Below are 22,667 nucleotides of genomic sequence, written 5' to 3'. Positions count from 1 at the left end.
ATGCTTATTCGTCCGTATCCCTTTGTGTTGTTCACCATAAATTTTTGACCCTTGAATATCACGGTTAATTAATTTGCTTTGATCACTGCCTAAATCAATTATAATGACATGCTAAATTTTATCCCCAGCACAAAAATGCTGGCAATGATTACTTTAAATACAAATTAAGTCTGCTTTAATATTCTAATCTGGCATGGTGCTGTTCAGTAAGGTGCCATCACATGAGGGACATTTTCTTTTTTTTCCAAATGCTGTAATAACAGCATTTGCTGAAGCATCCCTATTTTCTCCCTTGCTGAGTTCCTGTAGCTCTGTCCAGATGAATATAAACTTGTGCTGACTTTACCTCAGAGCCCTCAGACCCAGTTGATTTTAGCTTGCAGTAATGTCCTTAGGCTGGGCTGTAGGAGGGACTGATAGCAAGTCATTTTCAGACAGAACAGTTTCTCCCCACTAACAGTTTTGAGCAGAAACCAGGTGTTAATGTGTTTGTGATATTCTGGATTTTTTTTCCATTTGAAACCTTTTCAAAAATAAGTGATTTTTATCTCCTTCTTTATTTTAAGGTTGGAGGGTTTTTTTGCCAATTCTCAAAGCCTGCAGTACATTAGTAATTATTCCTGCTGAAAGACAGCAAACAGGCAGTGCTTTCAGCCTTCATCATGCTGAATGCTGAGGAGGAGGAGGACAGAGGCCATCACTTAGTTATGTCACATATATCTCACAGATATGGCTGTTTTCAAAGGTGGCCTAATAAATGCAGCACAAAATGTGGGAATTGTCATCACTGAGATAAAAGAATACTGTCCTGAATTGAAAATGGAGCAGCAGGGGGGAGCACACTGGTGTTACCTTACCCTACCAGACTCTTCTGACAGTCTCTTATCTTTTTTTTTTTTTTTCCCTAAATTGGAGTTGTGAGAACTTTCTTTTCTATGGAAAGATTTGTCTAAATTTAGAAAGTGCTGTTCATCAGAGTTGTTAAACAGTTGTTAAATATTTTGGATGGCATGAGCATCCCCTCACCTCCATGACTAGTAAGAGTCCTTGTGGCAGGAGAAGCAGTGTGATCTTTCTGTGCTGTGATACAAGACAAATTTCTTAAGGCCAGGTCAACATTTAATGGCACAGTGCAGAAACAGCAGCTACTTATTGCCTATGCCTCAACAATTCTGCAGGCAGCACCCAGGGCTGTGGACCACACGGGGTGCAAAGATGTATTTGTTGAGATTTTTGCAATGGCAGAGCCTTGAGGAAAGCTTGGAGAGCAGGACAAAGGCAGTGTTTTGGCAGTTCCTGGCCATGGCAAGCAGCCATCAGGGTGCATTTTACCTTGCTGTACCAGACATGGCACTTGTGTCCTTCTGCTGCCAGCAGAGCTGTCCTGGCTCTCACTCACACTCATGGATGGCGCCCCTTGCACAAAATTTCCTCTGCTCTTCCAAAGAGCTTGTGTGGAAAGGGATTTCAGGATTTATTTGTGTATCACTAATAGCTCACTTATTTGTAACCCATGGCCTTATGATGGCTAATCTGATGCCTCTCCAAGACCTTTTCTTGGAATGGTTCTCCTGCTCTTTCTTTCTATGTAGGTATAAGTACCCACAATGTGGGGGTATCCCAAAATGCCTCTTCAGCACAAGTTGCCATAGACCCACCAGAAAAACTATCTTGCCACTGTCAGCAAGAACTTGCTCTCCAGGGAGGGCAGGTATTTCCAGAATAAAAAGCTCACCTTCCTGGATCCTAAGCAGGGGATTTTCCTTCCAAACTCTGTTCCCTGCTTTGTACCTTCCTGCACTCCATGTTCCCCTGCCGGGATGAACCTCAGCTGAGTATAGCCCTTATCCATGCAGGAGCAAATGTTTCCTCTGTACCCTCCCACAGCAAGTCAGACTGATGTTACATGAGTAACGCTCTTTTAGCCTTTTAATGGATGAGTTTTCCTTCAGGAGGGGTTGCTAGAGAAGTATGTCCTCTGCAGCTCACGCAGTGCAGTCAGGATATGAATTTCAGCTCTTCAGCTGATCTGGACTTTTCCTTGGGAAATAAATGATGCCCTGGAGCAAAATAAATGAACTCTTGCTACTGGAGTTTCATAGAAGGTGACTGGATAATTGATTGTTAGTCCAATAAAAAGTAACTGATGAGGAGTTTGTGGACTCATACATCATTTCTGTGCTGTGACTGATATTAAAATAGAAAAAAGTGGTAGGAAATGGGGGGGAAAGTTGGTAGGATACTGTGAGGCTGATGTGGTTGTTTTTAATTTTGTTCTTGCTCTCTTAGGTGGGACTGAGTGTTGCAATAAGAAAAGCAAAAAGAATTATGAAAACTTCCAAGGACTTGGTAAGAAATCGATGGCATTAAGGTGTTTTACTCTGTACTGGCATTTTATCAGGAGTGAGTCCTTGTTTGTTTTGTCTGTGAATCCTCCTGATTGGCATTGAATTGGATACTGACTCACTCCTACTTGATACAGGATCTGCTCTATCAGGTGACCCTGAAAGAAAGAGAGGGAGAAATAAAGGAAAAACATGAGAGGATGGGGAGAGCATAAAAAAATAATGTAATATGCAGCTACCTTGCAGCTGTGTGTAATAGGGTGCCTCATGAACTGACCCCTTGCCTCAGAGCAGAGCAACTGTGCTTTGGGACTGTCTGAAGCCCAAGCAATGGACTGAATGCAAATTCTGCATATTTTTCCTGTATTGATGAGTTGCTGCCTTTGCCTCTAAAATTTGAAAAATAGGATATGAAATCTTTCTGCCTCCAACAGTTCTCAGATTTGTAGAGGATCTCTAAAGGGTAGCAGAGAAGAGTAGCAGCTGTTATTCTGCTAGGTTCACTTAGGTGAGTCAGTTCAGCCCTTGAATTTGCTTCCAGTTAAGTCATTTAATGCAGAGGAAATGCTTTAAGTGTTTGTGAAGAAATTATTTATATTGCTTATTCCTGAATCCTTACTGTGATGCTAGTCACAAAAGTGAAAATTGAGGTGCCTAATTAGCCTTTGGGCAGTTGCCAAATTACCAAGCCAGGGAAATAAACAAAGCACTGGAGAGACCGGCCTCAGCTCCCACAGAACAGCAACCAGCAGGATCTCTTACTCATTTCCCTTCCTTTTCAGTGCTGTGCTACTGATGGCCTGAAATTTCTGCTCAAATTGCATGAAATTTTTATTCTTCTCTCCCTGGAGCAAGTCCCCAGGTTAACACCTGTAACAAGATGCTCTGAGTCAAGCAGAGCATCCTCTCTGAGCTGGCACGGGGCTGGAGAGGGACCGGCGGGGCAGTGCTGCCCTGTGGGACACAATTCCTGTGCTTCCTTGCATGTGCTGTACCCTTGGCATATTGGGCTGAGTCCCTCACATGGCCAGCCACATCCCACTTTCTTGGGATGGGCATGCCACATCCTTTCAGACTGTCCTGGGCAGGGTGGCATGGTTAGCACCAATCTTTGGGTGCAATAGGCACTTCTATTTTGCCTTTACTCTCACATATCCTCAAAACTGCTCAATGCCCCGATACCTCTCTCAATCTCCATTGGCCCTTGGCCCCTTTCTGCTCCTAGCTGCCCATTTGCCAGTGAGAAGGACAAACAGACTGCAAGCAGAAAGGTCACATTTGGGTATCAATGTATTTCCAAACCTCCTGCACAATGCAAGGTCAGCTCAAATTAAAACACATATCATATGCTTGCTGGGGCCTCACCTGCAGTTATTCCTGGAGGTTTTCCTGTAATGGCCCTGGCTGAAACTTATTTTCAACCTGGAAAATAGAAAATAACATTTCTAGGGGCATTACTTCAGCTTGCAATTTCCCGTTCATCCAGACTGAAGTTATTTTCAGATCCAGAAAAACAATGCAGTAAGAAACACAAAAGAGAATCTCTAGGAGGGAGCACAGTGTGAATGAATCATGCTTACATAAGCCATGTATCCCAGAGCAGCAGCAGGTGATGAAAGAGTAAGAAAACCACCTGCACAGTCTCAAGGCTCCCAAATCATGATCCTACCTGCACAGGCAGATACACCTTAGTGAGAGCTGAGGAGCTCTCACTGCCTGGGGAGAAGATTACCTGGCTGAGTGTGTGGGTGAGGAACCAGAAACATCCCAGCTGTGGTAGGACATCCCTGCATAAACATCAGTGAAGAAAGAAAGACATTCATCTGGACTCTTTTATGCTCTGGCTCATGTTAGACCAAAAAAGTCAAATTAGATCTGTTAATTCTTCCCATATCTGCTCTTTTTGTTGCTTTTGCTTCATTGTATGTTTGGGGAAAGCCTTCTGAAGAAATTTTTGCAAGTTAACTGTCCCCATCTTGGCATGGCAGCTGTGTGTGACTGCGCACAAAAAAAGAGATGTGATGATGGCTGTTGTAATGAGAACAGGAAATCCATCTGGATCCCAGGATTTCACATTTACTTGGAATTTCTTAGGATCATTATGAGTTTGGAAAAAAGAAAAGGTAATCAGCAGATGTAGAGATGCAGTGAAAGCAGCTAAACACCAAAAAATTTAAATAAATGTCTAGATTCATTAAAAGGAGTGAGCTATCTGTAAGGCACTGGCTTAAACCAAACACCAACAAGCATTAGGGGCTCATTGTTATTCTTTTTAGTAAAACCAATTAAAATAATTACAGAAATGTCATTAGGGAATGTTAACAGGCAATGAATAGGATATTAGTGTAATCAATCACTGTGAGCACCTCTAGCATTAACTCTTCTTGTGGGTGGAGAAGATACTAAGGGGCATCTTTGAGCAATAGCAATGAAAGAATGGTGATTAGAGTTGTGGCATTTCAGGAGAGCAGGCACCCTTTGTACAGTCTGTCATGACTGCGAGGTCCCTGCATGTCACAGCCTGGCAGTGGGACAAGTGGGAAGCCATGGAGGGAGCCCAAAGCGAGCTGACAGGCAGAGAAGGACATAAGCTGATCTCCTGCCCACTCACCCATGTTACACAGGGGCATGTATCCCATCTTCTGTCAACAACTCATGCTGTGGCCTGTCTCTGCTGGGAAGGACCCAATAGTGCCTGTTCACACAAAGATTCCCTCCTTTTTTATACCTGTATTCCTTGCCTTTTGAGAGTAGCCCAAGACAGCCTCAAAGATCAGATGAGCCGCTCTCCTGCACAATGCCAAGCAGAGCTAAAGTATTGCCTCCAGATCTCACTGTCCCGCCTGCTGTGGGAATACAAAGGCTGTGGAGGCTTTGGAATGCTGCTGAAGCTGGTCCTCAGCCACAACATTGCCAGGTTATCATCAGCATCCACTCCCACCAAAGCTGAGCAGTCTTTGGCACTGCAGGATAACCTTCCTTTGAAATCAACAGAGAGCCAGTCAGCAGGAATTTTCAAAAGACTAGCTGAGAAAAAGACAGGAAAGATTTTATTCTGTTTACAGCAAAGGGTAAACTTTCAGCACAGCCTGTGAGCAGAATAAAAGGAGGTTTTACTTATGTACTTATTTTTTGCAAGCCCTGTAGTTTGTCTTTCTGGTGCAGTTTTGACTCCAGGTGCCTTAACTTCAAAGGCTTTGCATACCGTGGCTTAAGCTGAAGTGAAAAGCTGACAGCTCAGATGAAGACCCTGCAAATCTTAGCCTGATGGAAGGCTTAAAGAGTCTCTGGTGCTTCTGTTGGCAGGATTAATCCTGAATGAAGGAGGGGGCAAGTGATTTCTTTCCTCTTTCCAGGAAGTGTACATAAGTTTGCAAATCACTTTGAGAAAAGCTGGCATCCTGTCTGTGCACCACTCATTTCATGCTCACTCCCCACCTGACCATACACTCAGAACTAAAAGGAAGCCTGTGTCCCAGCCATGCTGCAGGACACAGCCCTAAGGCAGCAATACCCTCCAGGGCAACTGGAGGTGCAGCAGTGGGACCAGGTTGGCCTTTCAGCCTAAGGAAAGGCCCAACTTCCTTGGCTGCTTTTGGATTTTTTCCCCATTTCTTCTGTGATTGTGTTCTAGTTTCTCCTTTCAATCCACCAGCACCTCAACCCCCTCCAAGCTGGTGTGACTAAAGCTTTGTCATTTGAGTGTGTTGGACAGAATTGAAGAAAGTTAATTGGTGGCTTTTTTTCAGGTTTCTTGTCTCCTCGACCTTCCTTTTTCTTTTCTACTTGATTTCTCTTTTGCCTTCTTCAGAAAGTACACGGTTACAGCTCCAGCTCCACTGCAGATCTCTCCTCCTCCTCCTCCTTTTCAGTGGTACCTAAGAAAGGTACCACTCTTTTTCATCTTCACCTTGCTGCATGATCACTTCAGTCACCAGCATAAATGTTGGCTGCAGCCTTTGTACTAGGGGCTCTGTCTCCTCTCCACAAGCCCAGTTCTCCTCTCCACCCTGAGATCCTGGCTGTGGCGTATTTCTGTGCCTGACCTCCTGCTCTGGGCAGCATGAGACCCATATTTCCATAGCCTCTTGTTACCTGTCCAAGCAAACACCTTCCCTGGAGCTGCAAGGCAATGCCCTATGCTCCTTGGCCTCACTGCCTTGCTGTGCTGCCTCAAAGTTCTCCTTTGTCACTCAGAGCTGTATACATTGGGGTTATAGACCCACATAGTGTGTAATAACCTTCCACTGGACTCCAAGCCTGCTGCACCCAAGCTTTACCTTCTGTTTCATGATGGGCATGGGTTGAATTATCATTAGGTTGAGGACTATCTTACTCTTTCTTTTTTCTGTGTATATAAAATATGTAACAGAAGGCAGCTGGTCCAAGGACAGAGCTTACAAGTGCTGTGTCTGTATAAACAATTACCCTTCTTTGCATAAAGTTATGAGTATGCCCATCTGCTCATCTGCTTCATATTTACATGGTAAATGTAGCCTCAGTGAATGCAGAGAACTGGGCTGTGCACGAATGAGCCCGCTGAAACACTTGGGCACCCTCAGTGTTTCAAGACCAGCTGAAGTTACAGTAAAGCCACAACAGCAGTGTGTTTGTGGGATTAATTGCCCATGCAACACAATTCATTAGGAAGGTCGCCTTCAGCTTCTGAAGCTTCCTGGCTACCTGGAACATCAACTGGATTGGCCCAAGGATATGGGCTACTAATGTTGAAGGAGTTTTTCTAGCAGCAGCTGCCTTTTACAACTTACAGGTTTGGCCAAGATAAAAATCTAGATTTCCAGGTAAACATCTCATTTAAACAAATCAAGGGTAGTCTATACACAGTCTGGATCCTCTCATTTCTCCTCTTCTTAGAGTTGTCCCTGGCCTTTGGCATGTAGAAACCAGACTCATGTGTGGGCTTTCACTAGTTTTGCCCTGTGTCAGGTGTCACCACATTTAGGAACATGAGAACAGTAATTTTTACAAAGAATGAAAAAGAAATTGGTTACATAAGAGAAGACAGAGAGAAGACCAGAACTTTTTCTTTCCCTTTTGAGTTTACACGTCTTTGAAAGCAAGAATAGCTGGTCTGTAAAATGCTCAGCCTTAATCCTTGACTGCTGTGTCAGATCTAAATCCTCTGGCATGTAGCATCCTTATTGGCATCATTGGAGTTTTTGGATGTTTCTAGGCAGAAAATACATGGTTTAGCTCTGTAATTTACTGACACTGAATATCCCAAGCTACACCACCTGTGAATTAATGCATCCATCTACTTTTATTTTTCTTCCTCTCCAGAAAAGCTTCATGGGGTTCTCAAGTGTGTGTGCATTTCCTCTTCTGGCTAACCTCTGTGAGAAGATTAAATTGTAAGTATACATTTTCAGTCTTTAACCAGAAACAGAACATGGTAAATTTGCTTCTTCCAAAAGTCATCCTTAGCTAACAAAGCTTCCCATATTTACTTGTGTTGGTTTCCTTTATAAAACCACTGTCTAGGTAGTACAGAAGGAGCCTGCACAGAGTTCAGGTAAGTAATATTCTTCACAGGGATCCTTGTGGTTGGTTTAGTGCTTAAACCATTTGCTCAATTTTAGCATGTCCCAGAGCTCAAATATGTGACACTCTCACAGATGTGACATCTCCAACAGGAAGCCACCCTTCTCCTGAGATTTTCTGAGCCCAAGAAACTTCTTCACTTAATTTGTTCACTCAGTTGTGGTGCCCGTGTCTCAGTGCAGGAAGGCCACCAGCACCTGCATGACTCTGTGAGGAACCCAAATTTAATGTCAGTTATGAAGCATAGAACAATCCCAAGGTGTTTAAGAAAGTCAGGTGGATGGCATCCAGGAAAAACAACTCATGACAGTGCTGACTTTGAGCCAGTTTCTAAGAAAGGCCAGGGACATGAGCTGGGCAATTACTCGTAAAGTGTATTTGTCGATGTACTCCAATGACTTGGTGGAATACTCGAGCAGGTCTAAGAATAAATCAGGATTATCAGCTGTATATTTGACTGATTCAACTGCCAAGACTAACTTGCTCACTTATTTCTGCTCATTTAACTGAAACTGCAAATATCAGGAGTTTATTTGGAATGGGTTGATTGACATGAAAAATCTTGCAAGTGTCTTTTGAAACATTAGTCAGGATACATAGGCTGAGTTTGAGCCCTGTGAGGTCAGACCGTTGAAGGGAATGAAATTTTATATCATATGTTGGATTGCATATATTCAACTCAGATTTTCTGATCTCTCCCTCATGCACTCTGTCTCCCTCACCATATTTGGTTTTTTACTTTCCTTTTTCTGTAAACTAAAAAAAAGAAAAAAAAATAACAAAACAAAACCAACCAACCAAAACCCCCCTAAATTTTACCACAGTTTTGTTGTCCTAGTTTGTTTTAGAGACTGCAGGTTTGACATTGAAGCCATGCAGGAGTCCATCAGCCTCACCTCCAGAGCTTAGTCAGTGGACATTGAAATACAGAATTTGCTCTTTTGGGCAGGATCACTTTGCTGAAGTACAAGCACAGAGGCACAACTGAATATAGAGCAGTGAATATCATGCCAGTTATTATCTGTTCTGTACACTTCACTGTGTTTTTTACTTTCTTAATAGATTCCCTTCCATATGTTAACACTGTGGGGGTTGTTTTTGTTTTTTACAGTGTTCTAAGAAATAAACTGCCTTTTGAAGATTTTGATGGAGATAAATTTAGCACCTTCCCAGTAAGCAAAGCTTTTCCTTTGGTACAGTAATCCCTTGATAATGAGGATGTCTCTGGGATTCCTCCTACTTTCTGCAAAGCCTTATCCATTCATGTGAAAATAGGAATAGGAATAAAATGAATGGAAGGTTTTCTTGTCATAAAATGTTGAGTTTTTTCCTGGATGAAAAAGCAATCATTCATGTGTGCCACCTGGGGAAATGCACACATAAAGCTGTGCTCCCTGCAGAAGCAAATTGCTCTGCTGCTGAGTGGTTGTTTACTGAATTAATAAGAGGTGAAGTAAAGTCATATTAAACAAAAAATAAATTGCCAACTTGTCTTATTTCTGCACTAAAGCATGCTAGGTGTCACTATTAAAGCTTAGCAAAGGGACTCTGGAATACAACCTGCTTACTAAGTTTTATTCCTACACCTTGAGTTAGATTCTCATTTTAGATATTTTAAATTAAAAGTGCGAGAGCAATAATGGCTGTCCTGTGTGTGTGTTTCTCCTGGCCTTTAGACGCTGAGGGGCTATCACTGGCGAGGCAGAGACTGCAACGACAAAAACACAACCGTGTACCCCGGCAGGCGGTAAACATTTTAATTACCTTAAAGGCTTCTTATTAACTGTGGCTTCGAGAAGAATGGGCTCCAGATTTTGTTGTGACCATACTCTTAGACTAGCACATCACTGCTTGTTGCTTGACTTTGCTGTGAGGGAGGGGATGATCAGGATGAGACTCATTTGCAGGGGCGGTGTAAATTTCTTTTCTTTCTCTAAAGCACCTGCAGCTAAAATTGGTCAGACAGACTAGAGATGGGAAGGGAAACCATGACATTGACTAAAAGGATAAGTTTAATTCAGCAACTTTCAGTATTAACTTTAAATTAATATTGCATTTTGCGTTTGCTTTTTGTTAGGAAAAATTTCCTCTCCTAGATCCAAAGAGGAAAAAACCTCACCCTTCCATGCAGAAAGGAATTTCTAATTCCTTTTCAATTTTGGTGGAAAATGGCACTGGGGATCTGATTTCCCGATTCTTTTTTGTGTCATTTCTTATCCTTTTGTTTCTCCATTTTAGTCCTGATAATTGGGATGCAAAAAGTGACTCTAACTGCAATGGCATATGGGTAAGTAAATGAAGTCGTACCTTCCTATTTGCTGCTTCTCTTTTGTCCTCTTTAGTCTTTGATTTAGTTGAGAAGTGTTCCTTTTTTATTTATTCTGGTTTTATTAGCTGATATTCAGTTTGTTTATTGATGCTTATGATTATTTAAATTATAGCTTATATGATTATTTTAAATGTACATATACTCATTAAAATAATGTCACTGCCTCATTATTATGATGCAGTGCCTCCTGCAGGCAAACATTCAAGAATAACTAAATTCTCAGCCCCTGTTTTGCACTGACATTCTTCAGGTGCTAGATAGGTACTGTTATCTAATCTACCCTTTCTCTTCTCCAATAGGGTGTGGATCCAAAAGATGGAATTCCCTATGAGGAGAAGTTCTGCAAAGGTAAATCATTAGAGTCAATACAATAAACCATGTGCCTTATGTATTAATTTTATAAATATTTCAATATTTGCACATTCACAAGGCTAGGGAAAGACAACAGACTTTATAACATCATGAGAAGAGCAAAGTTACTGAGTTTTTTTGATCTTGAGGATGGGTAAAGATGAAACTTGTAAAACACAGGCTGCTGGTAATTTCCTCTTAAAAGTCAGCTCAGTAATGAAATTGAATACATAGAATGGGGACAGCAGCTAACTGAGATGTCAGCTCTGCATCTTCTCTGGTGCCTGTAGACTAACCCAGAGAGAGGCTTTGAGATTAGGGAAGCAGCTTAACATTTGCATTTGTCCAGTTTTACCTCTTGCCATAAATACATACATTTTTTTCCACATAAGGCCTTAAAGGGGTGAAGTGATGGCATGATCTGATCTCCCTGGCCATGATGTGGGTGGGTGCCTGTGTGCCCACACTGCACAAATAAAAGCCTCACAAACTAGCAGTAACTGCAGTTGCCACTCACCTCACCTCACACTGAAATCAGTATCCTGGGGATGAACCATTGCCTGGCAAGACTCCTCAACATTTTTAGATGAAAGGCTAATCTACAAATGTTAAGTGACATTAATTATAAACCAGACAGATTGTTCTAGCAGAAATACTCGTATGAGTAGCACATCCGCCACCCAGTTCTGTTATAAGGAGCTTTGAGCAATTTTCTGAGTAATCCGATTTCCCTAAATGTTTAAGTACTTTTTAATGCATAATCTATGGATAGCAAAAATAAACACTGTCTGCACAGCAGAACCTCTGCTGAAATAACACACAGTTTAAATACAGCCAGGATTCTTTTCTGATTAGCAAGACCTCCCCCTGTTTTTCATGCCCAGTCTCCAGTTGTTTCTCTAGGGTTGTTGGCAAATGCCTGTTAGATGGTTTCTGCTGCAGATGGAGTGAAATCCTATTGCAGTGTCTGAACATTTAAGCCATGTGAAGGGTGGTGTAGCCAGTCACCCTGTGACTCCATCAGCTGCTACTGCTGCTCCTCTTTAAGCACTCTCAGAGCTGGGTTTCAGCTGCCCTTTCTGCCCATGTGACTAACAAAATGCATCCATCAGGTGCAGACTCCAGAGGGGTCGTGCTCCTGGGGGACTCGGCCGGCGCTCACTTCCACATCCCTCCCGAGTGGATGACCGCCACGCAGATGTCAGCGGTGAGGAACCACGTTCAGCTTGCCAAAACCACTGATTGCCATTTGCTCTCTCTGCTGTGCTGCAGGTTGCCAAGGGGAAACAAGTGCAAAATGCTTCACTGCACTGGAATTTGTAGTTAAGGTCTCACGTGTATCGGTCCCCTCTGGCATCTGCTCCTGTGAAGATAAAAAAGCACAGCCCTGTGCTGCTGCCGCTCCTCCGGCATCTGTGCAATTGGGTCAGGCAAGAGTTTGGCTGCAGCGTCCCGGTGCTGTGCCAGACACACAAACCAGGACATCTGACTTTCCACACACGTGCCTGCAGCTCAAGGAGACCTGTGCTGTCTGTGGGATCAGACCTGCCATTAGCAGCCCGCTTGGGATGGCTCCTTGCTGAGAGGGTGTTTGCAGAAGTGACCCTGCTGACAGCCGGGGAATTTCTGCTTTAGGAATCTGGCTTTGAAATGACATGCCCTGGATTGTTTTCCCTCATCCTGTGGCATATGTGAAATAGGTCTCATAACTCCAGTGTTCTGGTTTTGAGGATTGTTGAACAAATGCATTCGCAGGTGTTTGAGGGTCATCCAAGTATTTATAATAGATTTGTCCGTAAGGGAAGAGTTCCTGTGACCATGAAATATCCCTGTCACACTGATGTCTATCCTTGGGTGGTTATCCCAGCATTTCCTATTTTTGAAAACAAAATGCACCTGACTGTGAACTATACTGAGCCTGTTGCAGTTCACTGGCATGTAATGAAATAATTGAGAGGAAAAGATCATTCCAGCAAACTGTAATTATGGGGTGGAGATAAATGTGCAGGTATGTTCCTGACCTTCACTGTTGTTTCCTATCCTATCAGTCTCTAGCCAGGGAGGACTGTACCTTGTCCTTCTCTGCCCAAGAGTCTGTTGCACAGGGGATAGCAGATAGATCATCATGCCCACCCTTCCTGATGAAAAACTTCTACACATCCACTGGTGGCTGTAGAATAAGATTACAGACATTTCCTGGAGAACAATTCTTTTCCCAGACTTAGTAGTTATTGTGCTGTGGGAGGCCTGAGAGTTTCATGGGTTTTTTTCCCGCTTTTGCTCCTAGAGCTGATTTAAATGTTGCAGATTAGCCATTGTTTTTCTTTGTTAAATGCTTATGAACAACAATTACACGAATGACACTGATGACAGAGCTGATGAGGAACATAATAAATTACCACTAATGATAATTGAGATTATCTCATCTAATAAAGATGATCATAATACTGATGGCAAGGATGATTCTGACAGTAAGGCTGGTGGTAAAGTCATGTTGGCAAGAACAGTTTTAGACTATGTCAGCATTTTATTATCATTGTAATGAAGATTTAGAAAGAATTTCTCTTGCTTGAAGCTTGCTGATCCACCAGCTGGATGGGTCAAGGTCTGCTAATATCATGCCAAGGCACAAGATTCAAGGTTGGGAGCTGGAGTGCAGATTACAAAAGTGAGTTTTGGAGGCTCTTTGTTACTATCTGATCAGTGCAGAGCAGCTTGCACGGGGAGGGAATTAGTGCACTCTGTGTAAGGCCCAAAAAATATATGTAAGGTTTGGGATAGGAAACAACATGTTTTTTTCTAGGACTATTTCCAAGCTTTCCTACCAACCAAATGGCAAAAATAAATCAGTTAAATATTAATGCATACATACAGAGATCTCAGTTGTATAAAAACTAGTGTTTGTGATTAAACTCTAGCAAAAGTAAAAGGTTATTTAATTTGGAGCTCACCATGAGTGCAGAAGCTGTCACCTGAGCACAAAAGCACTAGCAATACCATTTCTGAACTAATTCTGACTTTATCACTGCCTCTTCCTTTTCCTTGTCGTTTGTGTCTTGCTTTCTCTCTGGAGGATGTCAACAGCAGCAATTTAACTGCCTTGGGGTTGTGAAGGTGCAATATTGCTGTCTCTTTTGTTGTATTAAAAGCCACTGGAAAATATTCTTCATCTCTAGGCTTAGTTAACAAATTAACTGGCTTCAATGATTTTTCAGTGTGAGGCTTCCCGCAAGGAGAATTTTGAAGCCCATCCAGAGATGGTTTTGTGACCAGAGAGAATGCAGAGAGTCTATGTCCTAATCTTGCAGGAAACATCTTTAATCTGGGACCACAGCAAGAATTTGAAGTTAGGCCTTGGAGAAGAGAGGAAAAGGCATCATCTTTGTGTACCTGCTGTTCCTTTGTGCCGTCTAACTCAAGACAGTTGGCTTTGATTCTGCCAAAATTTCTTTGATAAGGCGCATAAAAATATTAGTTTGTCAAATGGTTTTATCCACACTCAATACTAGAGCATATTCAAAGCTTTAATTTTCATTTCAATAGAACCTCAAACCTCTACATGGAATTTCAAATAGCACTTCCACGCCCCTGCCCTGTGCAGAATTTTTATCATGGGTACAGAAAAAAGTTTTGTGCCTGTTAATTTAGATTTATTCTGTGAATTATTTTATTACTTTAATATTTTTCTATATTTGTACATATTCATTTTATATGCTTTCTATATTTCACATATTTCTTATTTATATTTATCCTTTTGTGTGTTTACATTTACAAGTGTTTACATCTACAGGTGTAAAGTAAAATTTACACTTGGTAACAATGCTGTGGGCCCATCTGCTAATCAGCACCACATCAGTGGCAGCTGTTAATTCCAGTTTTAAAGCTAATTAGGTGAGGAAATAATTTTTTAGGAGAGATGCCAAGTATTTCATTAAAAGGCTCTGCAGAATGGTTGTTTTCCCCAATTTTGCTTTGCATCGTCTACCTTGCAAAGGAGATCCTATGATGAGTACGGAAAGAAAAGAGAGTGTGAATGAGAACTTCACTCAGGAAGTTGTCTGGGTAGCTGGATATTCAACACAGGGGTGACAAGATAAGATTTCGGCTGAATAGCTTTGGAATTCGTATGTCCATGCCATTGACTTGAAGAGCATTGCTGGGAAGATGCTATACATTGGATTTTGGATTTCGTGGTCTAATTAGGAATTCATTGCCCTCTTAGCTTTGCCCTGTAAGGGCCATAACCCCCAGTGTAATCTGGGGTGATGCAGGGGGACATGCTGCTGTTATATGTCTCATTTTGTACAGGATGCATCAAGTTGCATCATTCACTCTTCCCACATCAAGTCCTCTGGCATGCTAGATATCAGAGGGGGCACTCTTGTTTTCCAGTGCTATTTCCAAAGCTTTAGCTGGGAGCCAGTCACATAAATAGTTAGCATCCCTCTCAGAGGAGGTTCTTCCCAGAAGGAGCACATGGAGGCATTACTCGGTGTGGGAAACACCCATTATGAGGTGGAAGCATCTTTGAAAACTGCAGCTTGGACATGCTATTTCTTCAGCTGAAACAAACAATCAAAGAAAGAAAACAACTAAAAAACCACCACTCTTCCCTGTATAGGGGAAGTCCCAGGTGTCTTACACAAAGAGAATGATACATCTCTAAGAAGGGGTCAAGTCAACTTTATTTTGACTTTCTTGGGTTTGCCAGATTTTTCTTTGAAGAGTTTCAGCAAGAATTGAGCTGAATGTTCAACCCTTTAACCTGAAAATCTGGATGCTAAAAGTGAAGTGTAATGCAGTAGACATGCACTTTATAAGGCCTATGAAAGCAGAAGTACTAGGGGTTTTTTGAGGTAGATTTTTTTGCAGAAAGCTCATGTTGAAAACACTAGTATGTCTAGTGATGGATATTGTGCTCCTGCTGCTCTGTCCATCTGCTTACTATTGACTTCCAAATAGCTACTAATTACAGCATTTTTCTGTTGTATGTCTGGAATAGAAGCAACCTTCATATCTCATTTTAGAGACATTTTTATTTTGAGGTAAAAGCTCTATATTTATAAATGTGATGGAAATAATGCCCTTTCTGGAAAGATGCAATTTAAAACTGTTGGATCACTATTTTGTTGCTGAATAAAGATAAAAATAAATCCTACATTATCCATAGTCCAGTAGATACCTAGTTGCCCACAAACTCAGGGGGTTCTCAGATATCCTTAAAGTAACTGTTTCATATTATTTATTTCCTATTAGCAGAATTCATCATTTCTTTAAATGTGGATTCACAATGTTCCAAACACTTTTCCCACTGACTTCTCTTTTTTCGTACCACTACAAAAAAACCCAGGAGTTTGATGCTTGCAATTCTTTTTAAAAACATTATCTAGCATTTCTCTAGATCCAGAGAAATGCAGGCAGGTTTCTCCAAGCTTGTATTGTCATGAGTAAGACATTTAATTTTGTGGGAAATAAGGTAATAGTTTTGCTAATTTCAAACCTCTGTCCCTTGAAGCTTTACAGAGCAGAAATGCAATTTTTGCTTTTTAAAAAGAATAGGCTGTGCTTTTCTCAAGAGCTTAAGGTTTTCTTATTTGTATTCTTAGAATAATAAAGTTGTCTATGATACTTAATATTCTCACCAGTATTTGAACAGCATTAAAATCATCATAAAAAGAAACATCCAATTTTCCTTCAAATTAAGGTATACCTCAATGATTTTAAGATTTTCAGGATGGAAAGACTTGTATGAGTGTGAGGTTTCCAGTGCCCTTTTGTATTCTGATTCTGAAAATCTCTTGCCACAGCAACCCTGAACTTTCTTCCATTTAAGCACTGCTTGGCATGTGTGCATTCAGCATCAGCCATGGCTCTGGCTGCCCCATGCTCCAAGACAGGACACATCTAGGAGAGGAGGATGTTCACTGGAATGAGACCCATCTAAAGCATTTAATGCTGAAATATGGCATTTGAAGCTAGGCTAGAATAATTTTCTACTGATTCTCTGCTAAAATCTGGCATGTGGGCTGAAGTTGGTTTCTCAGCCAGAATAGTCTAGAGAATGGTATTTAAACAAGGCTGTGCTCAAGAGAGTTTTATGCTAAAAGTCAACACAGTTGCACCTCTAGAGTGGGACACATTTGCATCTGAGACTAAGCAACACAGTCTGTTAGGCTGTACTTTCGAAACTACATCAATGCAGAGTTTAAGGTTCAGCATTCTTCTGAATTTTCCATTAACTACTCATCTTCACCCTTTGGACCTGAAATATCTTCAAAAGTCTGGCCCTTAAGTGCTTTGTTGGAATAGTGTCAATGCTAAATGCTTATCCAGTTTTCAAATGCAACTGTAATTTTGGGCTCAAACGTTCCTCTTCAAATCAATTTGCAACTCAATTAGGCTCTGGCAAATTCATATTTAAGCCAAGTTTGTAGGGGAAAAAAAACCAAACAGTTAGAAATTACTGGGACTTGTCCAATGAATATATTGTTTTGGAGTGCCAATGGTAAGTAATGAGAGAATTGTTCATAAAACTATTTGTTTAAAAAGTATTAAATAATTTTTATCTCTCTTATACTCTAATATATGTGGCATTTATAAGAGATCACATCTGAAGGGTTTTTTCTGTCCTAGTGACTGTTTCTCTCACCTCTAATGCTAACCTGTGAGGAGGAAAATATTGCAGAAGGCCAAGCTATGCTGTATCCCTCCACTTCTGCTCATATCTGTGCCCTTGGATTAAGTACTTTTTGTTAGCACACAAAACTAACAGATTTGAAGAAGGCAAATTTGAAGTTTCCCTGCAGCCCTAAAAAATTGAATGTTTTTTATTTTTATATGTATGTACACATACACACAAGGACACGTGTGTGAGAAAGAAAGACCAAACTGAAGGATAATTAAGACAGGCCCCTTTTCACCTTGGTAGCTAATGCAGATGTGCTGTAAGTGGGTCAAATGTGCTGTTACATGCTTTAAAGTGGCATCTGCTGTGCATTAGACTGCTCAGAGCAGTGACTTCAGGATTTCCTGTCCCCCACAATCCCCCCTTGAATTGCCTTTCCTCCCTTTTCCCTGCATCTCTCTCCATCCTCTTACAGTCAAAACCCTTAGACACATACTCAAGCCATAGCCTCAAGTATAGCTCCCATTCACCTAAACAATAATTTTCTTGGAATTAGAACTTGGTGGGGAGCACAAGATTTAGCTGTTTTCTAGCTCTTCAGTTACTCTCACCCTCCTGGATAAAGAATTATCCACCTGCTTGTTGTTTATAGCAGTGAGGTCTTAAGGAAACCCCGCAATTGCTTGAAGAGAAAATGAAGCTAATAAATTATATGGATTAAACCAGCCTGTAGGTTCTCTGATTTTATGTTTTGACCTTCTTTTGGTTATTACCTTTTTCATCAGCAGTTTTCCTCTTTATGAGCACATTGGATTTATACATTTGTCTTTACAAGCATACCCCAGACCAGGAGAAGCTGGAAATTTACTCCATGTTTTGTCCTTCTGAGGTGGCACAATTTATTAAGGCTATTTTCCTAACCTTCCATGAATTTTGGGACTTTCAGAAAACAAAGTGGGAAAGAACTGGGCACTGTGTTTTGAATGTGCAGTATGGCTTGCATCTGTGGAGAGGCTTTCACAGGGGCAGTCACTGTAAAAAAGCATTAGGGACCAATATCAGCAAAACAGAGAAGGGTAAAGGATGCATGTGTTTGCACAGGAAGATTATGCCAGATGATGTGCTTTTCTCCCTTTTCCTTGCCATGCTCAGAGGCCTTTCTGACCCTGTTGCTTTAGTGCCATCCCCAAAATTTAGTGAGGACCAGGCAGAGGTTTTCAGGGGATTGGCTGTTCTCACCTCATCCTGCTGTAGAGGGCAGGGAAGCTTTGAGAGAATTTGACATTATGCCTTTGCCATATTCTCTGGGGACATCACACTGTCATCTCTTGCTGTGCCCAAGGCTGCCACACCTTTGGGCAGGATGGATGCTGGAGCAATCAGCTGCTGCCTTGGGGGTCTGCACCTGCAGTACCTGCTCACATAAGGAGGAGTTTTAGACTCTTTCAGGAGGAGTTTTGGACTCTTTCAGGAAAAAAGGGCACCAAGAGCTGCAATTCAAATATCTTCCCTGTTTTTCCTTCCTCCTTCTGCTCTTACGCCTGTCTTACAAAAGCCAACTTTTTAAGAATATGCATACATAGTTGCCACTACTATGGCAGTTAAAATTGCTGTTGTCTGGCTAATGCTCTGGCTAAGAACTGTTCAAATTTGCTAAGAGGATTTTATGTCTGTGAGGGTGAAACCAGGTTGATTTTAAAATTTCTCTTTCAGAAATCATTTGCTAATCTCCCCATGGCTTTCAGTGATGAGTTTGACTGGCCCCAGTTCTCAGAGATCACTGGATTTCTCAATTCCACCATCGGGTAAGCAAACAGACAGGGTGGCCAAGCCATAGCAAGTCCCTAGGTCTCTCAGAGTACAGCAAAGAAAAAAAACCAAAACTGCTTGAACAGAAAGAGAAAAATACTATTCAGCTCTGCATCTGCTCTTTCTAAAACCAAGATCAACCCTGGATCTTGGGTTTTAAAAGATATTTTAAATATATATAAGCAAGTCTTCCTGAAATTCAGGGTAGGTTTTAAAATCAGTCAAACTGTAATTTAGAAGGAGAAAAACCCCAAAGAAATAAAAGAGAAACTATTTTTTTTTACAAAATTCATGGGAAGGAAAGCATTGCTGAAAGTAACAAAAATCAGCCTTTCTCTTTTCTTATTTTTTTTTAATCTTCCTCTTTTCCTCATGTTTCCTTTTTGCTGATGAAAATAGTGGAATAAAGGGTATCCCCATGGTTATTTCATAGTGTTCCCTACTGGGAGGAAATCTTTCTTCTCCTCTTCCCACATGTTTTTTTTGTTGTTGTTGTTTTTTTTAACACATTTAGAGGGAAATAGCAAAAGGAGAATTTGAAAGAGTCTGTGACCTAATTTGCTGTGTTAGTTTGGCTCATTTGGATGGGGAAGGTTGCAGGCATAGATGGAAAAAAATAAACTCCCTGCCAGAAGGGAAGGAAAATAAAGTCCAAAACACAAAACACCTTGAAATGCCTGCAGTTGTAACTGTGAAATTAAAAAAAAAAAAAAAAAAACAAAAACCCAAACAAACAAAAAAAAAACCCAGATTTTTTATTAATCATCTCTCTGGCCAGCATTAAAAGGCCTTTGAATACTAGAAGAGCTGTAGGATACAATCATTACCCAGTGCCTGGTGTGACCTAAGTTTCAGATAATTTTTATTTTTTATGTCTAGGATAAGTCAGGAATACAGCTGAATGCCAAACCAAGCATGGGTCAAGCCTGAAGAGGCTTTCTACCAGCAGAATTTAAAAGTTGGCAGAATAACATTTTTTTTTCCTGTAAAAATATCTGTGGCACCATATCCTTGCACTTTTTGTTTCCTTTTTTCCTCCCTGTGCAAAATCCAGGCTCTCAGGCTCAGCTGCATTCACACAGTATCTGCTTTAAGACAGTTTACTACTTGACAAGCCAACAGGAAAGGTCTGTGCAACCTTCTCTATCAGAGCCATGGCAAAACTGATGTTTAAAAATTTGTTACAATGACCAGCCTCTCAGTACACACTACTTGTCTGTGCTCCAAAGAATTTGAAGCTCACAAGTGATCAGAGCTTAGAACTGCCCCTGAAGTTGTCAATGATAGCCTTGGTCCAGAGTTCAGTTTTTAATCTCTTCCACTCCTGAAAGATAAAAAAAACCCAACAAATAAACAAACAGCTGCAGCCCAGATTGAAATGACTGTGTACTCATAGCTGGGAGCTTGATCTTTTCATCACCCTCTGGGCTGTTATCCTTTTCATTTGTTTTGGGTTTTTTTTCCTCCACCGTGCAAAATAAAGGAGAAAACTTATAACAGCCAAGCGTAACCTGTTTTCAGATTAATCTGTCCAAGATTTATGATGTTGGGAAATGATTGTCCTGCCAATATTTCTTCTCTTTTACTTACTGTTCCATAACAACCAATTGAAAAGTCAATTTGTGAACAACCAACAGAATTGTTTTGATAAATGATGTATAAAAAAAAGGTTTTTAAATGCCTTATCTGAAAGACCAGGATAAAAGGATTGTTCCTGGATGGAACAATGTCAGAGAAACTCTTCATCAGTTTACAGTTTCTGAGCAGGTATCTTTGCTTTATTTAAGCCACCCTGTTCAAGATTAAAAAGATTTATGGCCACAAAAAGAGAGAGATGGTGAAATAGAAGCATATACATAACTGGGGTACTGAGTTTTTCAGAGACAAGAACACACTTCATTTTTAATATCAGCTGTGTTTTCATCATTATCATATGACTTTAGCAGTTTGCATTTTCTCAATTTATTTCAGAGGGTGGACAGACTCTCTGTATCTACGTTTACGCAAGAGAAATCGCTGCAATCACAGAGACTTGCAGAACATTTCCCAAAATGGTATGGTAACATCTTTACACTTTTTTATTATTATTATTATTATTATTATTATTTTTGAAATTGCCAGTGCTGATAATTGATGCTGCATTAATGAACATCTGTCAGGAACAAAGAGAAGCCCCTTCTTAGTTGCATGCATTTCTTATGGAAAAATAAAGAACAGCACCTACTTAACTCAGCACTTATTTAACCCAGTGGGGCTGGCATCCTAATGTGCTCTCAGAACAGATTTTTAATAAGTAATCAAAGACATAAACAAAATTTACCACTGTTGGGTTTTGATTAGTTTATTTTGTGGGGCTGGCGCGCATCATCTTTCTATTTAAAAACACACACATATATATACAAATATATGTAACATGTATACATATATATATAACATTTATATGCAGATTAAATATATAAATATGTAATGTACATATTTATATATTACATATATAAATATGCAGCAGACCTGATCTACCTAGAATTAAGGAAAGTGTCTTGCATGGTACCCCAGTGTGCAGTGAAGAAGAGGAAGATTACTACAAGAAATAAGAAGTGGGTAGAGAAGCAGCTAAGCAGGGAAGAGCAGTGGATTTGAGAGTGAAGCCGTGTCCCTTCTGCATCTCTCCTGAGGCTAATGCTGCTTAACATTTGGAGTGGTGACCTTAGGGCAAAGACCAAGGCCCGTGTTTGATGGCTTCTGTGAATGATGCTAAATTAACCATCCTGGAGTGGGGCACATCCTTACACAGGAATAATTTACATGAGCTTGGGAACAGCAGAGGCAGGACTTGCAGGAAATACATGCTATAAAATTGTACAAAACGTGGATGAAAGAAGTAAAGATGAGACTTCTCTGTAAACTAGTGGCCCATCAGCCAGAGGTGGCCATTGGGGTGCAAAGAGAAATTTCAAGAAACCATCACGTGTGCAGGGTAGATGAGGAAATAGAGTAAGGCTTCAAGATGCATCAGGCATGCATTTTGTCTAGAGACAGGGAGACAGTCCTTCCTCATACAAGTCCTGATAAGACCTCAGACTTTGGTCCTGTTTCTCTAAGGAGGACTGACCTTGATGGAGACACAGGGAAATGTTTTGGGGAGGATTAGGGCAATGGACACTTCTGAAGGTATAATACAACACATTGACATTTGATCAAAGCATTACTTAAAAGGTATTTCCAATTTGATTTCCTTTGAGGCATAAACAGAGGTGGAAGAATAGTTTAAACTGAAAGATAGTTCTGGTACAAGAACATGGGTTTTCATTAAACTTACCTCTGTTTGGGGGGATTATTTTTTTTTCAAAAAAAGCTATCAGGAGTGAAAATCTTAAACAAGAGGAATGAAGGCAAACAAGAAATCCTGAGTTGTCAGAGGGGTTGTATGAATGCGTGACAGTAGTCTTATAAATTGAGTTTTATGATGTTAGCTTTTGTGTCTTGGATTAGCTGATGTCCCTAACAGCAGGCTTAAAGTACACTTGATTATGCTGTGATTATGCCTTTTTGTTTCTATTGTATTTAATTAATTTTCATGCTTCAGAAAACTGGCTGCAGAAGCTTGGGAAAATTTATTTTCCTCGGGTAGATAATTTGGCTATATGGG

At 40.8% G+C, this 22,667-nt stretch overlaps 1 protein-coding gene across 2 annotated transcripts in view; it reads left to right on the top strand.

Moving 5' to 3' along the window:
* The window catches only part of AOAH (acyloxyacyl hydrolase), a 77,696-nt gene that overhangs the window by 25,532 nt on the left and 29,497 nt on the right, over positions 1–22,667 (top strand). For both annotated transcript variants that reach the window (XM_026792700.2, XM_074540446.1), the window contains exons 6-14: positions 2,290–2,349; positions 7,647–7,717; positions 9,019–9,079; positions 9,584–9,654; positions 10,146–10,194; positions 10,536–10,584; positions 11,700–11,794; positions 18,926–19,017; positions 20,993–21,075. In XM_026792700.2, coding sequence (XP_026648501.2) covers positions 2,290–2,349; positions 7,647–7,717; positions 9,019–9,079; positions 9,584–9,654; positions 10,146–10,194; positions 10,536–10,584; positions 11,700–11,794; positions 18,926–19,017; positions 20,993–21,075 — 631 coding nt within the window. The remainder of the gene's footprint in view (positions 1–2,289; positions 2,350–7,646; positions 7,718–9,018; positions 9,080–9,583; positions 9,655–10,145; positions 10,195–10,535; positions 10,585–11,699; positions 11,795–18,925; positions 19,018–20,992; positions 21,076–22,667) is intronic.

Source organism: Zonotrichia albicollis, chromosome 1, assembly GCF_047830755.1.
Source record: "Zonotrichia albicollis isolate bZonAlb1 chromosome 1, bZonAlb1.hap1, whole genome shotgun sequence".
Classification (NCBI taxonomy): Eukaryota; Metazoa; Chordata; class Aves; order Passeriformes; family Passerellidae; genus Zonotrichia; species Zonotrichia albicollis.
The sequence above is the reverse complement of the archived record's forward strand: the minus strand, read 5'-3'. Positions and strand labels throughout refer to the sequence as shown.